The sequence below is a fragment of the Paralichthys olivaceus genome, chromosome 16 (assembly GCF_024713975.1).
Source record: "Paralichthys olivaceus isolate ysfri-2021 chromosome 16, ASM2471397v2, whole genome shotgun sequence".
NCBI lineage: Eukaryota > Metazoa > Chordata > Actinopteri > Pleuronectiformes > Paralichthyidae > Paralichthys > Paralichthys olivaceus.
Window position 1 is genome coordinate 17,964,668 of NC_091108.1, and position 17,768 is coordinate 17,982,435.

A 17,768-nucleotide genomic window follows, 5' to 3' on the forward strand; every position below is an offset into this window, starting at 1 on the left:
CAATCACATGTTCCCACACCAAGCTAATCATCTAGGTAGGTGTGTGAGTTTGGATTTATGAATTAGCACTAAAGTGAAGAGTCAGTGTTAGCATCAACAGCTATCTCCACTTTAGTGTTCTGTATGTCAAAATCACTCCACTGAAAACACTTACATGATAATAATCTGTTTTTGTCCTAGAATTTGAAGTGCACAGCTGTATTTTTTAACATCTGCAAAGCTGTTGTCAGACATGTCCTGCAGAGGATCTCTGTAGAATTAAGTCTGGACCCCTTCCGCAGTTTTCTTTTCACACATGCACAACATAGCAGTAGATTCTCTGCTCAGACGTGTTCACACAGCAACACATCCTCCGCAGGATTCAGATGAGGGGTGGTTCAGCAGACAGAGGCAAGGTGTAACGTAAAAATTCTGCTGCAGAGATCACATGACTTTGTTTGCAGCACATCGGCACTGTCATCAGCTTTTATCATCGCAAACTTTCTTGACATCTTCGTCTATCTCTTCCACGTGTGTGGCTCCGCCTTTTTATTTGGAGATGCTTGTTTTTGTTTATTTTTGCATTAGTCACATGTTAGAAGTGTCATCAATCCTCCCGCACCCATTCGCAGTCAATCCAGCAGAGGATTTCCTGCTGTGTTCTCACATCGACTCCTCTGAACTTTCTGTGGACTTCCTGCGAGGGGGCCAGGCAGAGAAAGTCTGCAGAAAGTCTAAAGGCTCTCACTTGGACATTTGCGTTCACACATATACTCCTCTGAAGAAACTGTGGAGGATCCCTGGAGTTCAGTGCCTGTCCAAAGCAGCTTTAGATGAACATGCTGTTTTTAGCTTTGGGAGAAGAAAAACTACTTTATAACTATGTCTTCATAATTTTAAGGCTCTATATATTGCACAAGTTTCACACTCATAATTCACTCAAATACAGTGATAGCGAATATAGGATATAAAGTAAATAGTTTGATAATATAAGGTAGTTATAGACACAACCAAAGTCTCTTATTTTTGGAGGCAACAGTGTGCAGTTCTCTGTCAGCTGGACCAAAACCTATTGAGCGTGATGGCAGATGTGATTTATACTAATGACAACCTCACTGTCATAAAAAGGGACATTATAATGATAATAAGTTTCTCAAGGACAAATGCTTTAAAAAAAAATTAAAACAGACTTTTGAACAAAAGGCATTTTGAAACTAGAATGACACTCAGTAGAGCGCATACCTCCAACAACAGAAACCACATTCAGATTCACTAGATCTAGATTTTTATTTGGATCCTATGATGTCAAAGAAAGTGAAAAATAAATCCTGGATCCATCCCATAATTCACAGCTGCACCATAATTTAAGACAATCACACAAACAAATACAGACAGAAACATGACGTCCATGGGGGAGGTAATAAAAGGTAATTATCTGTAGCTTCAAGGTAAGAATTATACACCAAAACAACCCATTAGAATTAAAATAATGTGTCTTTGTAATTTTAAGTTTTTGTATTTATATGATTATTTACTTCATAATGTGACTCAACCAATTATGTTGTTTTAAAATTACAATGCCCTTGTAACCACCAGAAGAGGAGTAGAACTAGTTTTGTTTACAATGCAAGCAGCTCTAGCTGCATCATAATACAATACAAAATAAAACTTTCTGCTGTGATCTGTGTTGTTGAGTCATCCACAGAAAACTTGATTCATCCCACTGATATAACTTGAATAAATTGTTATTATAATACCAGACAGAGACGTTTTTCATCAGAGAAAGATTATTATGTTTAATCTTTAGACCGAAAGACAACAAGGATGTATTCCTTTTTACAGTTTGAAGATGTGCAAAGCTGAACATGAGTTAACGTAACTACAATCCTGGATTTTTTTTCCCAAGTTGCCCTCTCATTTCTCAGACCTCCCACTCTCTCCTGTCTATGCTGTGGTAAAATAACAAGAGCAAAAATAATGAAGATTAATCTCAATATCTAAGATTAGAACTCGATCTCAGTCTTGAACATAACTTGATTAAGCAGGTTATCGAAGTCACATTCTGCGGACAAACTCACACTCCAGCATTTTTACTGGTTGTTAAGTCGCTGCTGTCATGCTCGAAAGAGAAAGATATCTCACATGTCCGCAGGTACAGAGTGTTTTCTGATTTGCCGTCTCACAGCAGTGTATTTCCTGCTTTGAAATAGTAGTTTATATAACCTGAACAAAAACGTCCCTTACACTGAGAAATGTAAAATATTGAGAAATAAAAAATATCAGATACTGGAAGATAACTCATGGACTCCAATAATGTTGCACATATAAGACCTCTATTAGATGAAATGCAGTGTAAAGACTTATTATGAAAAGCACTTGAGGTGGGACATGAATACATTCTTGAAATACAATCAGCATGTTAATGTAGCCACGGATGTCAAAGCTGCAGCTTTACTGCCATTAGACAACATATCACCATCATAACATTGGTGCCCGCTGGGATTACTTTGACATGCTGTACAGTATCTTATTAGCCTTCATCATATAAAGATGGGTTTTGTAATAAGGGAAAAAAACTTGCTGCACTTTAGCAGGTGAGGGGCAGTTTGTTCCTGCTAAACACGGAGTCTGAATCCTGCATCCAGCATCAAAACAGTTTTACTGCGGCTGAAATGTTGAATTTTGATGACTTGTTGGTTTTTATTCGTGCCACGTATCACTGTGCTGTGGTCACAGCAAATGTAGCAGATGCCGTGATTTCTCTTTTTTCATGTTTTCATGAATTTTTATCATAGGATGCTTTCATGTGTCACCAAATATACTTTCTGTCCAGTCCAACATGAAGTGACATTGATAATTCTTGATTATTTTAATTTGTTAAATAAATGTACATAAAAAATATATATTTATGTGATGAAAACTTTAAAGGACCTGAGGGTTCTTTTCTAAATCAGTCTCTCCAAACGGGTTTCGGGATCCGAGATCAGATCAGAAAACTGAAAAAAGTTAGAACACTTTAAATAATTTCACATAACACAGATTTCTGTTTCTCTCGCTGCTTTTTGTCTGGTTATAAGCAGATGGCTGCAAGGGATGTCACATTCATGCAAACTCTTTAGATTAGAGGATTATGACAACGAGGGGTCAAATCAGAGCAGGTCATGTGATTCATGTAGCGACGCTCAAACAGATCCATTGTTTTCCATAGATTCACTTTCAGATTACTTGATGTTGACTTGCCTGGCAAACTAATTCTGTGTATTGAAAATCTGTGTCCGATGTTTAAAATGTCAAACTTTCAAATAATTTATTTAAAACTTTCAAATGCCAGTATCAATAGTCACACAGAATGTGGTGTGATCATTCATATATTGATTTGTATGCTCATCCATTCTAACAGTGGATGTATACGGGGAGAAATAATAATCGTTATGGGAACATTGAAAACATACTTGAGCTGTGTCAGCACAAACATTTTACATCCGCACGTGATCAGTATCAGACAACCACATTCATCTGGTAGTTGATAGGCGAGGGCCTCCATTCAACTCTCGTCCACCTGAATAGCCATGCTGCTTTTCCCTAGTGTTTAGAGCGAGACTCCACAGTTCGTCATTGATGTACAATAAAAACAACCTTGTCCTCAACATGCAGTCAATGGAGATCTCATCACTCTCTCTGATATTAATCTACTCTGGTCACGTACTTTAATGCACAGGTCAGGATTTAACAACATCTGAATGAGAACCTGGTGACAGACTGGGTGTTTGACTGGTCACTGTCAAATCGGATCAAAACGCACACACACACACACACACACACACACAATGAAGCAGATTAACTGACTTTTACTGTGTTACGCTCTAATGTGCAATTTAAATGACATAATCATACACTACAATATTTTGTCAGCTTCGATGTTTCTTATTTTCATAACTATTTGTAGTTATTTAGAATATTTACCTTATGAGCAACTATTGAGACAATGCATTTTATTTCCTCATTACTAAATTATGACAAGCATGTAAACAATGCAAACAACTACATCAAGAACGTCTTCATTAGCACAACATGACTGGTAGTCACAGTTAATACCAATACCACGAGCTGCATGCAAATTGGGATTTCATTTGTCAAACTGAATGAGCCAAAAAATTCAGACTGGTTAGCTTGGAGTAAAAAGCTGTAGTCTTGTATATTTCATTCTAAGGAGTAAAACCAATATTGTATTCAAAACAAGCAGCTTCTTGTTCCTCGAGCAATTGACAAATTATTGCACTTAATACCCGGTAATCAAATACAAACAGAGACTTACCTGCTCTAGGAGTAATGAACAAACATTTTAGTTATGCATGTCCATATGATATCTTAATAAGAAGGTTATTTGGATATTTCTGTGTTTCTTTTCAGGCTTTGCAAGTCAAAACCACAGGCAAACAAGCAGGTGCAAGAAAAGTGAAATATTTCCTGCTGCACCTTTCCTACAGAGCTTTGTGTCCATGTAGCCCAAGTCTGAATACAAGGACCTGGGGATTCCTGGGTGCCCTTTTCAGATTGCAACACCTAGTTATATTTTCTGAAGGGCCCTCGGTGTAGTTGGAAGCTAAAAGTGGCACAAACCGAAGGGCATTCGTACTGCAATGCTTTCTTTAAATGTAGGTCACATGCTTTGCCTCACATTACAGTGTCCAGTTAGAACCAGAATATTCAAATACCTAAATTAAAGTCAGAAGTACATTATAAGGTTTTTGTTAAAGTACAGGAGTTCTCAAATGCACTTGGTCTCCACATTCCAGTTGGGAGCGAGCAGGTCAGGCACTGCTGTTCAATTTTATTCCTCTCCTTGGCATGAAATTGCATCTCTGTTCATGGCAGCTCATACCCAGAGAGAGAATTTCATGGCTGGAGTTGGCGGATGTGCACGCTCACGCACCGCCCCCAAAACTCCAAAAATCTAAATGCAAATTAATGCAATTTAAATGCAATGCAGGCCGAATCTGTAATGGGGGATTTTTCAATAATACTGCTTGTAGGATGTATGAAGGCTTTCACTTCTCCTGATGAAATACCTGTAACAACAGGAATGATGCACGACATACAATACCTTCCATCTTCAGTCTCTAATATAAAAGCAGCCTGTGCTAATCATGCAGAGTGAATTATTGTCATTATAATATGGTTATTATTATTATATTATATATACAGGGAGCTCTCGGGTTATGTTATCATTTAAATGGCACAAACATACTATTATTTGTATTATCGTATATATTACTAACTGACAACTATATATTTAATTACTTTAGCATGTTCTCCTTGTGTCTGTGTGGGTTTTCTCTGTGTGCTACGGTGTCCTCCCACAGTCCAACACATACAGATTGTGGTTAGTCTCTAAGACTCCGTTCAGACTCAGCCTTTATTCTGAGTGACCAGATCACAAGTGGTCAGCGCTCAGTTTAGATGTGAATGCACCCAAATGCGTCCAGAGATCTTGGTCAGGTTCCTTTCCCTTTCCCACATATGAAGGACTAACTAGCTGATGTCTCTGATCTGCTACTTTATAAATGTATTTTCACACTTCTCAGTGTCAATATGCTGATTTGCTTGTCGCCACTGGCACAGTATCAACACTGATCACCACATAATGATTGATACGTTTCTTCAATTGGTCAAATCTTTCTTCATAGCGGTTCACATTCATTCATTCACTCCCAACTGACTCGGCTCTCTTCCTTCTCTCCCTCTGTCTGTCTCACTCACGTCAACACAGCACAGACACACAAAACAAATGACATATATACAGCGTGCTGATGAACTTTCGATCTCAAGTGGTCACAGGAGACACATTCAGGACACATTTTAATACCAGGGGTGAACAGATGAATTTAAAGCTGACCACTTGGTACCAACAACCCCTCTCTCTCAATGTCAGCTGGGATTGACTCCAGCTCACCCATGACCCTTAAAGGATAAGCATTATAGATAATAGATGCATGAATGTTTCGAATTTACAAATATCTATAAAAGACAAGGGTTTAACAGATATTTACCTCAACGCCTTGAGAGGTTAATGAGCCCCCAATTAAAATCCAGACTGGCCAGACAGTTTTTTGCAGTTCACGTGTATCGAAGAACAAAAAACATTATCTGCCTATTAGCCTTGCTGTCTATTCAAATTAGCGTGGTGTGGCCTGCGTCGCTGCTTTGGGACTTTGGTTTTTTGTAGCGGCCTGGGGGAGCTGATGTGATCGTCCATAAGTGAAACCTGCCCTGGCTCTACACGTTTAATCTCGTCCACCTGCTAATAATGAATTCACGCTGCTCCATGATCTTTTCCGCGTCGCGATACAAAGCCTAAATGAGTTGGTCACACACCCACCTGCTCTCGCACCCCAGTGTCAGGAAAAAAAAATCGAGCCCACAGTTTGTGAAGCAGTACTCCGTGAAATGCTTTTACTGTATTTGAAAATTCTTCAAAATGAATAAATTCAGTCACTGTGACATTTATGGTAGAAAAATAAAGTGGTTTCCTGGGGTAAACACCTTAAAATCCATCAAAGGGGATACATCAGGAAAAAAAAAATCTAAATCTGAGGGAAGAGTTTTGATCTTTGTGATAAATTTCTGTCTTGTTTCCTGATGTACAGCAGTGTCTGTGTATTAGACATTATGTTCCCACCAAACAACACAATTTAGTGTATCATGAGATCAGAGGGAGCCATTCCTGCCTAGCTGTGAAATGTGAGATTTGGGAGTAATCGCACACATTTATGACAAATTACCGTCTTTCCAGCATAATAAGAAATTACAGATGGTTATAAAATTGTCTGCCACGTTCAGAAAAATCATTTCCATTTCATTTTTACTTGAAAAGTGGTGACAAAGTGTATGTCACAGTCGCAGTAAGCTGAAAATATCTCTCTGACTGCAGAACGATCGTGTACACTTTGACAGGAGCACTCAGGGTGGGAGTGAAATAAGAGGTGAGGACAGAGATCGGAAGAAATTCTTTTTGCGTTCATATTGCAGTGAGATGTTGGAGTGACTGAGATTGTAATTCAGAGCGTGACTGCAGAGTGCCTGTAGGAAACAGTTTGTATGTACAAAAGTACTCTAATCTCCATTTAAACTCGGCTTCTCCACTCGAAAATGAGCTTTACTTTTAGGGAGCACTCTTGCCTTTTAAAAGTAAGGAGGACTGCTTTCAGGAAAACTTTTGAATTATGCCAGAAAAAGAGGGCATTATTTTACGTACCTCCCCCAGCAAACTGGTTAGTTTAGAGAAGTTCAGCAAACTTCCTCCTCCAATGAATTGTTAAATTTAGATTCGAAAGATGACCCTGCATGACGGCCGGGCAAGGCCCAAGGAGAGAGGAGTGGGGGTTGATGGAGACAAGCTCTGTTTAGTAATCCTATCAGCTGCCTGATGAGTGTCTGCTCCTCAAAGCAGCTCAGTCTTCGGATTGAGCGGTTCAGTCAATCACGGATTCAATATTTACTTGACGATTCAATATTTACCAAGGCGCTTTACAGCATACGTAACAGAGAAGATAGTTCTGCTGTGAGGATTCTGTTAAAGGCTCGTTACATTAGGCATTTTAAGGGTAATGGTGGGGGGAGGGGGGGGGTTGTGTCTCATCTGCGGCGATGAGACACTGATGCAAGGTGCACTGGAACTGAGCCAGTTCTCAAAGTGTTTTGAGTTGGTTTTAGTTCACTGTGTATAAATCTAATATCCTGGCAAACGTGTATCTGCATTTAAGGAGATCGGTTTAAAGTTTAATCTTGTCTCACTCTCTCTTTTATATATATATATTTATGTGTGTGTGTGTAAACTGTATTTTCCTACAAGTGCAGTGCCTATTTGGAATTAATTGTTTTCCTTTGTTACCGCTCTGGAGTGTTAGTGAGTATATATATATATATATATATATATATATATATATATATATATATATATATATGTGAGATTTGGGAGTAATATATATATATATGTATATATATATATATATATATATATATATATATATATATATATATAAATTGTATGTCTCCAGAGGACAGATGTCTCATGGTTCTGGATGGATGCTTGGCAGTGTGGATATTTGATCCTCGTGGAGTGCGACTGCCTGTATAGCAAAGCTTATAGGCTGCATACCAATGGATTTGCCTTTGCCTTGCGCAGAGCCAAACAGTTTGATTCCTGAGACTGATTACGTTTTACCACGGTCAGAGGAAACATTTCAGCCTGTATCTACTTACAATATATGAACTTATCCACAATATCTACAGTGAGAAAACCCTAAAACAGAAATAGATTTAACAACAGACACTTTGCAGTCGGTGAGTGAAACCGGTACGGTGAGCGAGTAAAAAGAGTTTTTTATCTGGCTAGAAAATGCAGAAAGAAATCAAAACTGAAAATGGATTAAAAATAATGGCCAAACATCTGAAGACAGGTTTAAAACAAGCTGCCTACTTTCCACTCCATCAAATTTTAATTGGTCTCACTGTTTCTTACTGTGTCTCAGTTCCACATATAACATCAAGTATGTACTGTGCAATAATACTAGTAGTATACAGGGTTTTTTTCTCCCCAGTGAAAAGAAGAAAAAAAACTCACTAAATTATGGATCACATGTGCCAACAGTTGTCAATCACTGCGAGCTTGCAATGCTACCACTGATTACATTTCATAGAAAGATTCATGATTGTTTTGTGAACTCTTCCAACCATCCACAGAGTGTGATTTTCTTATTTTATTTTTTGCAGCTGTGAGCAGCTCCCTCATTGAACGACATGAGAGCACAAACAACGGTCACAAATCAGGCATTTGTAATTATGTATAACTCTGGTTTATTTTGATTTGTATCTTATTTTTAAAATGTAACTATCACTTTCTGCTGGATACTACAACACTGCAACACTCCAACTTTATGCATTAGCTTCAACCTTATAAACAGAAATCAATAAGATCTCAGATCTCACTGTTAAAGTCACTAATATACCAGTATAAAAAATCTAAAAGGTTTTCAGCCATGTCGAGTAAGATTCAAAACTGCTGCAAGCAAATGTGCTCAGCTCAGAGAGAACTGTGATCTCTGTAGGTAGCACCTCTTTGGTGCACTTATAAAAAAGAAACTTGCCAAGGAGTTTATATGTGTCTCTATAGTCATTTTGACTTATTTATGATAACTAATGTGACTATTTAAGTCTGATAATCTATAAAATCAATATCAATCATATGAAGAAATCTCCAGGCTGTTTGTTTGTCAGGTTGGTGGCAACAGCAGGATGCTTTTTGTTATTATAAAGGTGTATTTTAATATATATCTTTTAAATAGACATATTACTTTACTTTACTTATTACTTTATATCCTCTAAATAGTCTGATATTACTCACCTTCAGAATGACACCATGCATTCGTTCAATTAATCATATTTGCATTCATTTCCCATTTAGATACATTTCAATAGCATTTGTTTTAGCATCAGGATTTGATATCTTTCAGCCATGTAAGGTTTCCACTGCACAGGTGTGTGAGGTGGTATCATCCACAGAGGAAGTCATGTCTGCGCTGGTAACGTTAATGGGGTTTTCTGAATGGAGGAATGTTGTGGAGGGAAGTTTCTTTAAACTACATCTCCTGAACAGAGAGCAGGGACAACTGTTAAAGTAAACTCTCACACACACCCATACACACACACACACACACACACACACACACACACACACACTCACACACTCACACACACACACACACTCTCTCACACACACACACACACACACACACACACACACACACACACACACACACACACACACACACACACTCCACCTTTCTTTCCCAGAGTGGTACTGTCATGGCTTTGATCAGAAATAAAGAAGCAGCTGCTATCACAAATCCACTTCCTCCTATGCTTTCTAGTCCCCCCACTGGGAATAGTCATCCCCCCCCTGCTTATGCATGAATATAGACACATCTGAATATGCCACATATAAAATGTGATTACTGTATTTTATGAATATTATATTTTCAGCAAATTCCAAAACTGGACCTGCCAATTGACACTGTGTGAACCATAGAGATGACAGATTTAAAGCGGTGCGAGGGAATGGGAAGGGGACCACTGATGAGACAGACGGTTCGATTGAGAGAGAGGGGGCAAAAGGGAATTGGGGACGGAGATGAAGAGAAATGAAGTGAGACAGAAGAAATCAGGGGGGGGGGGAGCAGCAGGATGGAGGATGAAGAGTGTGCATGTTGAGCGGGGGGACGAGCGAGAATAAAGTATTTGTCACAGTGCCCTCGGAAAGAGATTGAAAACGGAGTAGGAGTGGAGAGAGGAGGTCGCCCTGATATAAAGCTTTTTTATGCTCTTAAAGTGCTGCTGTATTCTGTCTACTTAGCTTCGGCTCTACCTTGTTTTGACTTTGTCCTTCTCTTTTCCTTTGTCTCCTCTTTTATCATTTATTTTCCTCCCTCTCTTTTCCTTTCTTTTCTTGTGTGTCTAGGTACGTCCATAATTCAGGTGACAGCGACAGATGCCGATGACCCGACTTATGGGAACAGCGCCAAGCTCGTGTACACACTGGTACAGGGACAGCAGTACTTCTCAGTCGATCCCCAGACAGGTGAGTGTGTTCATTTATCTGTGAGTGAGTGTGTGTGCGTGTGTGTGAGTGTCTGTTCCCTTCATGACACACATGGGCGGAGAAATGTAAAAGATGCGCAGATGTTGGAAGGCAAATACACACACGCTGCAGAAAAGCAAATATACTCAAGATGTTGAAGAGCAAACAAGTGAATTCATTTCTGACACACACACAAAGCTGAACCTGGTGTTTGTGTGTGGACGAGAACGATCAAAGACACGTGCACGTAAAAGTGTGTTCGTGCAAGCTCAGGTAGAGTTTAACATTCCAGAATGTGAGCTTCATGCACAAATAAATCCCTGCTCTTTTTCATTCTCATTTCACTCACGCACACACACACATTCAAGCTAACGCTCTCTGTCGCTGCATCCCCAGTTCTCTTGTCACACTTAGTCATCTGTCTTTCTCACTTCCCTTTTCCCTCTTCTGCCCCTCAAACACCCTCCTGTTAACACACACGCACACGAACACACACACACACACACACACACGCACGCACACACACACACACGCACGCACACCCACACGTCTCCCAGTGCTCCCCCTCCCCAGTTCTTCTCCAGTATGAGCTGGCACAAATGTATTCATGCTGCCAGGGCATGTGTGCACAGAACAAAAACCGAGCAGCAGCCTAATGTTATTATTTCTGGATGAAGCAAAAACAAAAAGACGGGTTCAAAGGGAGACGTCAGCAAAGGTTTGTGAACTATTACAGAGGACAGATTACAGAGGCCTCAAAGGACCTGTCTGCTGTGTGTGTTCTCACTATGCTTCTGTGTCACGCATGTCACCTAAGGGCAAAACGTTTTTTTTGTCGAGGATGAGGAGGGGTGAGGAGCTTTTTATATCCATCGTATTTTATAATGATTACTTTTTTAGCATCATACCTTGGAGTGAAATAATAACTCAGTTGATTCGGAAATGGAGTTCTAACTGTCTGGTGCTTTGAATGTTGTTTGACTGACAGTAGGCACTAAAAAAAACTTGTGGCTGCTGACGTTTTTTGCATATCTGTGTGAGTAAATGAAAAAATTAGATTTTGAGAATTAAGTCTTAATATAATACGAATAAAGTCTGTTGCACGCATTGAAATAAGGAATGTGGAGCATCGTGTTAAGTTATGCTAGTTTTTACAAAATATTATATCTTTTGGCTCATATCAAGAGTATTGGGACTTGATTGTGTAAGAAACTGTCTCTATTCTGAAGAAAGAACCACACAAACTTGAAGGTTAACTCTAATGTGCAGGAGAAAATGCTTGATAACACTCTACTGTTCATCATTGGTTACATCTGCACAATATTAAAGGGGTGTTAATGGTTTCACAATGAGATCCGTTCAAGGTTTTGGATCGTGAAGGAGAGAAACTCCAGCAAGCACAGCTTCTGCTTACTGCGTATTTCCTAAAAAAAAAAGCTGAAAAATAATATGTTATTTATTATTCTTGAATAATCACCTTTTTGTCTTGTACAAGTACTTCTTTATTTTGTAATATTACAACTGTATTATCACAATATTATGCATTTCGTCTCAATAAAAACATTATTCTTGTAATTATGACCTTTTATTCTCTTAAATTAAAACCAAATTCTCTTAATATAAAATCTTTTCTCATAAAATTACGACTGTATTCTCTTATTATTACAATATGTTCTCATGATATTACAACTTTTCTTGCTAAATATTACAACTTTATCCGCTCAGTGTTTTGCTGTTTTCTTCTAATAGTGCAACTTTACTCATACAATTTTACCACTTTATTCTCAAAATTTTTGTTTTTCTTCAACATGACCCTATTTCTTTGTCGTAGAGTCCAAAGAGTTTATTTTGCCCACATGCGTGACAGGTGACCAATCCTTGTGTTTCGCTCGTTTAAGGTCACTGTTAAGTAATTGAATTCTTTGACATGTGAGCACCTCTGCAACAAGCAGAGAGAGCTGCAGCCCTTTTTGAAATGCTAATTGGGGAATATAAGCCTAATTCCACCCAGTGTGTATTAGCCGTGACACTGTGCTATTAGACGAGTTTAAGTATTCTGAACGTGTCCGCTCTCATCTCCCCTCCTCTCTCCTCTCTCTTGCTCTATCTCCCTTTTCCAATCACCTTGTTTCTCGCCGGCTCAATCATCAAAGGTCTAATTCAAAATGTACACTCGCAGGCGAGTACATTCGCTCATATATGCAATTTGTTTGCTTATGCATTCTGCTCAGACAGCGAGACACATTCCTGCTTGTTTCGTTTGCATTCAAAACGGCCCATGTTGAATGTGATTCACCTTGAGCTGCCAAGTCATCCAGGCCCGTGTTTTGGCTGACGCTGGGTGAGAGCAGCCAGCACTTTATGCGCAACATCCAATCATATGTAGCAGAATGAGGCCATTTACGCAGAGGAGGGGATCTATGGTGAATGCGTGTAAGAGGCGCGCGGTGGTGTGCCGTTTAAAAGGTGTGAGACACAGATTGAGATTTTATGCTCTGTCAGCATGTCGCCGTGATATGATTTATTTTTTCTGGGCAGGCTTCCTCATGCATCTGTGTTTTTATATATGTGTGGCTTTGCGTATGAATGTTTCTGCACAGCGTTAATGGAACATTAAGTTATGTGTTGTGGATGTCAAATGGAAACTGAGTGTCTCTAAAGTGTCAGAGAAGCTGTCAGGTTGTTAGGAGAAGCAGCCTCGTCTTCGGCATGATGCTGTCTGATATTTTCCAATAGGTTTTGAAAGGAAGACGAGAGATCTAAGAATAACCTGATCCATCAATTGGAATAAAAACAATCTGATTAGTAAAAGTGAAGCTTGACGACCTCTTACCTGTGATAATGATCAAGCAGCCGCTGACAACTCTGACATGTTTATGACACAACGTACACCCTAATTAAACAAATAAAGTAAATAACTGAAACTGTAGCCCTGTCACCACAGTAAAGATGAGTGCAGTACCTAATAGAAGTGTGCAATCCACTCTAATGAGACAAATTGTATTAAAGGTTGTAACTAATGGATTTACCGATGGCTGCTAAATGATTTATTATGGCTTCATAAATAGTAATTATACCTCAGTCGATATCAGGATTTAGACCAGGACTGAGCCAGGGCTCTTCAGTGGCTAAGTTACGTGGATACATTTTTAAATGACCTTAAAAATATATTAAACATTTCTGCTCTGTAACTTATGGAACAGCTGACATATGCCGATGTATCTATAATATTAGCTGGTATATTGGTCCAGATAATGTCACCATTGCAGTCGGAAGAAAAACGTAATGGTTTCCCAATTCTGAGAATCCATTTTGATCCAGCATAGCTCACCGTGTCTCTGTGGCTCTCATCAATAATTCCCCTCTAATGAACTGTTTTAAATTTCCTCCTAGAAAACAGCTGCAGAGCATCTGTACCAAATCCCATTGAATAATTGATTTGTAAGTGCAGGGTAAATGCCTTATTTGAAGCAAGAAACCTACAATCTTTTATTATTGATTTACTTTATACTTAAATGAAAGATTCTCTGTTCATAATCGGCAGTTAAATCTGGAGCTATTAATGTTAATAAGCCATTAATAAAAAATCATACTGTATATTGAAATCAAGTCCAGCACTTCATAGGATACCAGGTTAATGCAGTTGCCTCTGATTTACAAAGGTAAAAGTGTCACTTCATGATCAGCCTTCAGGTCTACAATTACACATGTTAGTCATTATTAATTAATTATTACTTTACAATAATCCATCAAGTCTAGAGTAAATAAAGGTGTGAATAAATGAACTGTTCATTGCATTAATGATACGTTTAAAAGCTGGATTGAGAGACAATTTAAGGCGTGCTTGGTCAAAAAGAAAAAATGTTGAATCGACAAATCCTATTAATTGCCCATAGCTGTTAATGGCTGTGTTTCTCTGCATGTTTTTTTTTTGGCATGGAGACGTGTCCAGTCTGTACCCTGGCTCTCGCACAATGTCAGCTGGGATCGGCTCCAGCTCCCCTCAACCCTTACCGGATCAGCGGTATAGATAAACGATGGATGGATGACCCACTTATCAAAAGACAATTTATTAATCATCATTAAGGCCTTTAGCTGTAGCTTTTATACAGCGGGAGAGTGCTGCCTAAGAAGATCTGGAAAAGAGATACACTGTCATGATATGAAAGTTAATGTGAGACCACTCCTGTGTCAATAGAAGAAACTTGTTGCTATTAAAAATGAGTTGGATGAGATTCCAATGTGTTGGAAGCGTTTATTCCAAAACAGAGCATAAGCCAGAAAGTATGTATTGGAATCCAGGATCAGTGCCTGGTAATCACTGAGTCATGAATTAAAAACCTTTTAGTCCTGCATAGATATTTTATGGTCATTTGCTACGATTCCACCATGGTAAAAACTCTACTCTCCCTGCTTTAAATACTCCAGGGCCACACTGATGACTCTTTGTGTGTGTGTTTTCCAGGTATTCTGCGTACAGCTGTGCCCGACATGGACAGGGAGACCCAGGACCAATTCCTGGTGGTGCTTCAGGCCAAGGACATGGGGGGTCACCTGGGCGGACTATCTGGAACCACCACCGTCACCGTCCACCTCACTGACGTTAACGATAATCCTCCACGCTTCACCCAGAGTGAGTTACCCAACAAAAAGACCATACAATCCCAGTGAGGCCACAGCGAAAGAATGAGTAGCAGACAGCACAATAGCAGATAATAACTGTGGTTGAACACCCTGTACTTACTGCATGCACACATATGTGCAGTAATTGTATATTCTGCCTCCCACCACCTCCCAGATACACATACCTGCACTCACAGATAAGGAGTGCAATGCTGTTTGCAAACACTTCATAACGGCTCGGAGCAGCAGATTGGTGAGGTTTCATCTCATTAGAACAATGCAGCATCAAGTGAGCTGTCAATCACGGAGAAGTAACAGAGATAACTTTTAATGACTTTGCTGTGTTTGACTTTCCAACACCCATTACATGGTAAATGCTGGGAGAAAACAAATAGGCTGCGTAATGGCATAAACATAGTGTTTGTTTTGCCCCAGAAGGCAGCGCAGTGCTCGGACCTCTTTGACCCACAGGTACGCTCAGGATTTTCGTAGCAGCAGCAGATGTCAGGCTGAGGAGGCTCCTGCAGGGCTGCAAAGTGCCTCATCAAACATTCAGTCGTGGATTTCACTCACCCGAGCAAGACAGATCAGCTGCTGTGTCCAACTCAGATTATTGGGAATAATCCAACAGCACCTCTAATTAGGCCGATCTAATCAACAGTTTGATAACACTCAATTGAATGTCACTGTTTGTGATTTTGAAGTGTGATTTTAGTGCGAAGGATGGATGGCAAAGGTCTACAACCCACGTATGCAATGCTTGTAATGTTTATACTCCAGTGCCTTAGCCTATTATTCCATATTCACAAAAATTAGACCAGTAGAAATTTGAGTAGCGGGTGCTGGTCGCAATGAGGAACTCATAATCAAGTTAGATGAGTGGATATTCCTGTCCTACTTGGACATTACCCTACAAATCATCTTTTAGCTATGCAGAAGGAGGTCAGTGAGCTGGTTAGACTCCTCTCTGTGCAGCACTGCTCTGGTTCTTCTGTGTAGAAGGAGTGCACTGATGTTTCTTAGAGGCCAACATTAATCCATTCCCTCTCCGCACCTTGAGAATTGGTGTGTGTCCTTTATTACATTCAAAAGGACACGGCAGTTAGTTCTCCTGTGAATGATCAAGGGAACCAAGTGGCCTCGATGGCCTGTGTTCTTGTCATCAGTTACGTAATGTCAACCTTTGTCATTTCTCATCTCAGCAACTGTCAACTCCTCCGTGGTAATTGCTGATCCTCTCCCAATTAAAGTGAAGAAAGCTGAAGTTAGGATGTGTCGCTTTTTGAACAGTTATTCTACCTTTTAATTTTTAGAGGGGCTAATAGAAAAGATAAGTTACTCTTCCTTTAAAGATATCTACAGAAATTAAAGTAAAACTAGATGATAATTCTTCATGATAAAACATACGCTTGTTGTTGATCGCAGATCAGTTTCTCCGAAAATAAACTTCTAAATAAATCGTGGTCTCTTAGTTCTCTATTAGATGAAAGTGAACAAACATTTGGGTGTTTTCACATCTGGATTTCCAAACCAAGGTTCTTGTCTTTGTTACATTATTTACATTTGATGCTTCATAAGTCCTGTCATCATCACCTATGTGGGCTGTGTCTACCTATGCTCAACATTGATTTGTGTGTAGAAAAGCTGGTGTCTGTTGTTTTTAATTCAGCTACTGTACACCAGCATCACCAACTTCAGGTGCAGAACTTGACAATGGTTCAAGTGCAGCAAATTAACATGAGAAAGTATTTCCACGATGCATACAAATCAAACCACGTTTCAGTTAAATCAGGACCAAGATGGTCTGACTAAATTTTGATCCGTTAGTCCAGAAGGTTTGTCCAAGGCACCTTTAACATCTATTATTTTGGTTCGGACTAAACAAAAAAATCCTCAAGCTTAAGATCCTCGGGCAGGGAGTTCCAGAGCTGAGGAGCCTCAACTGCAAAAGCCTGGTCAGCTTTGGTCTTGAGCCGGGACTCAAGAACAGCCAGCCTGCTTGAGGATCTGAGGCTCCGACCTCCCTCATAGGTAGGCAGTAATTCAGCAATATATGAGGAGGCTGCGCCATGAAGTGCTGTATGGTGATCAATAAAATCTGAACATCTAAAACTGACAGGTAACATGTAAAGAGTCTCAGTGATGTAATGTACTCTCCTGGTTTTCTGATATAGCCAGTTTATATTGCAGCTAGTTGTGGAGTTAAGTGCACACAGTGTTATGACAGAAAAAAACTAAAGTTAGAAAAAGTAATATCTTAGAATGCTGCAATATGTGACTGATGATGTCTTTGACAGCTTGGCACTTTAGCTGTTTGAGCTAGAATTGATGTCAGCTTCACAGTCTGACAGAACAGACTGGTTCACAACTCCCACAGGTCCACAATCAGAGCTTGGAGCAAAGTTAGCATCAAATGATTCTACGAGAGGCACAAGAACAGATGAACCCAGACACAAAGCGACATGGAGACAGGAATGAGGTAACACATTCATTGCAAAGCACCGGGGAAGATGTGGAGCAGGCAAGCTGA

General features: G+C 39.5%; 1 protein-coding gene across 3 annotated transcripts in view; it reads left to right on the forward strand.

Annotated features, from left to right (window-relative positions):
* The window catches only part of LOC109637348 (cadherin-6), a 187,719-nt gene that overhangs the window by 113,276 nt on the left and 56,675 nt on the right, over positions 1–17,768 (forward strand). For all 3 annotated transcript variants that reach the window (XM_069511024.1, XM_069511023.1, XM_069511025.1), the window contains 2 exons: positions 10,496–10,615; positions 15,081–15,248. In XM_069511024.1, the coding sequence (XP_069367125.1) occupies positions 10,496–10,615; positions 15,081–15,248 (288 nt within the window). The remainder of the gene's footprint in view (positions 1–10,495; positions 10,616–15,080; positions 15,249–17,768) is intronic.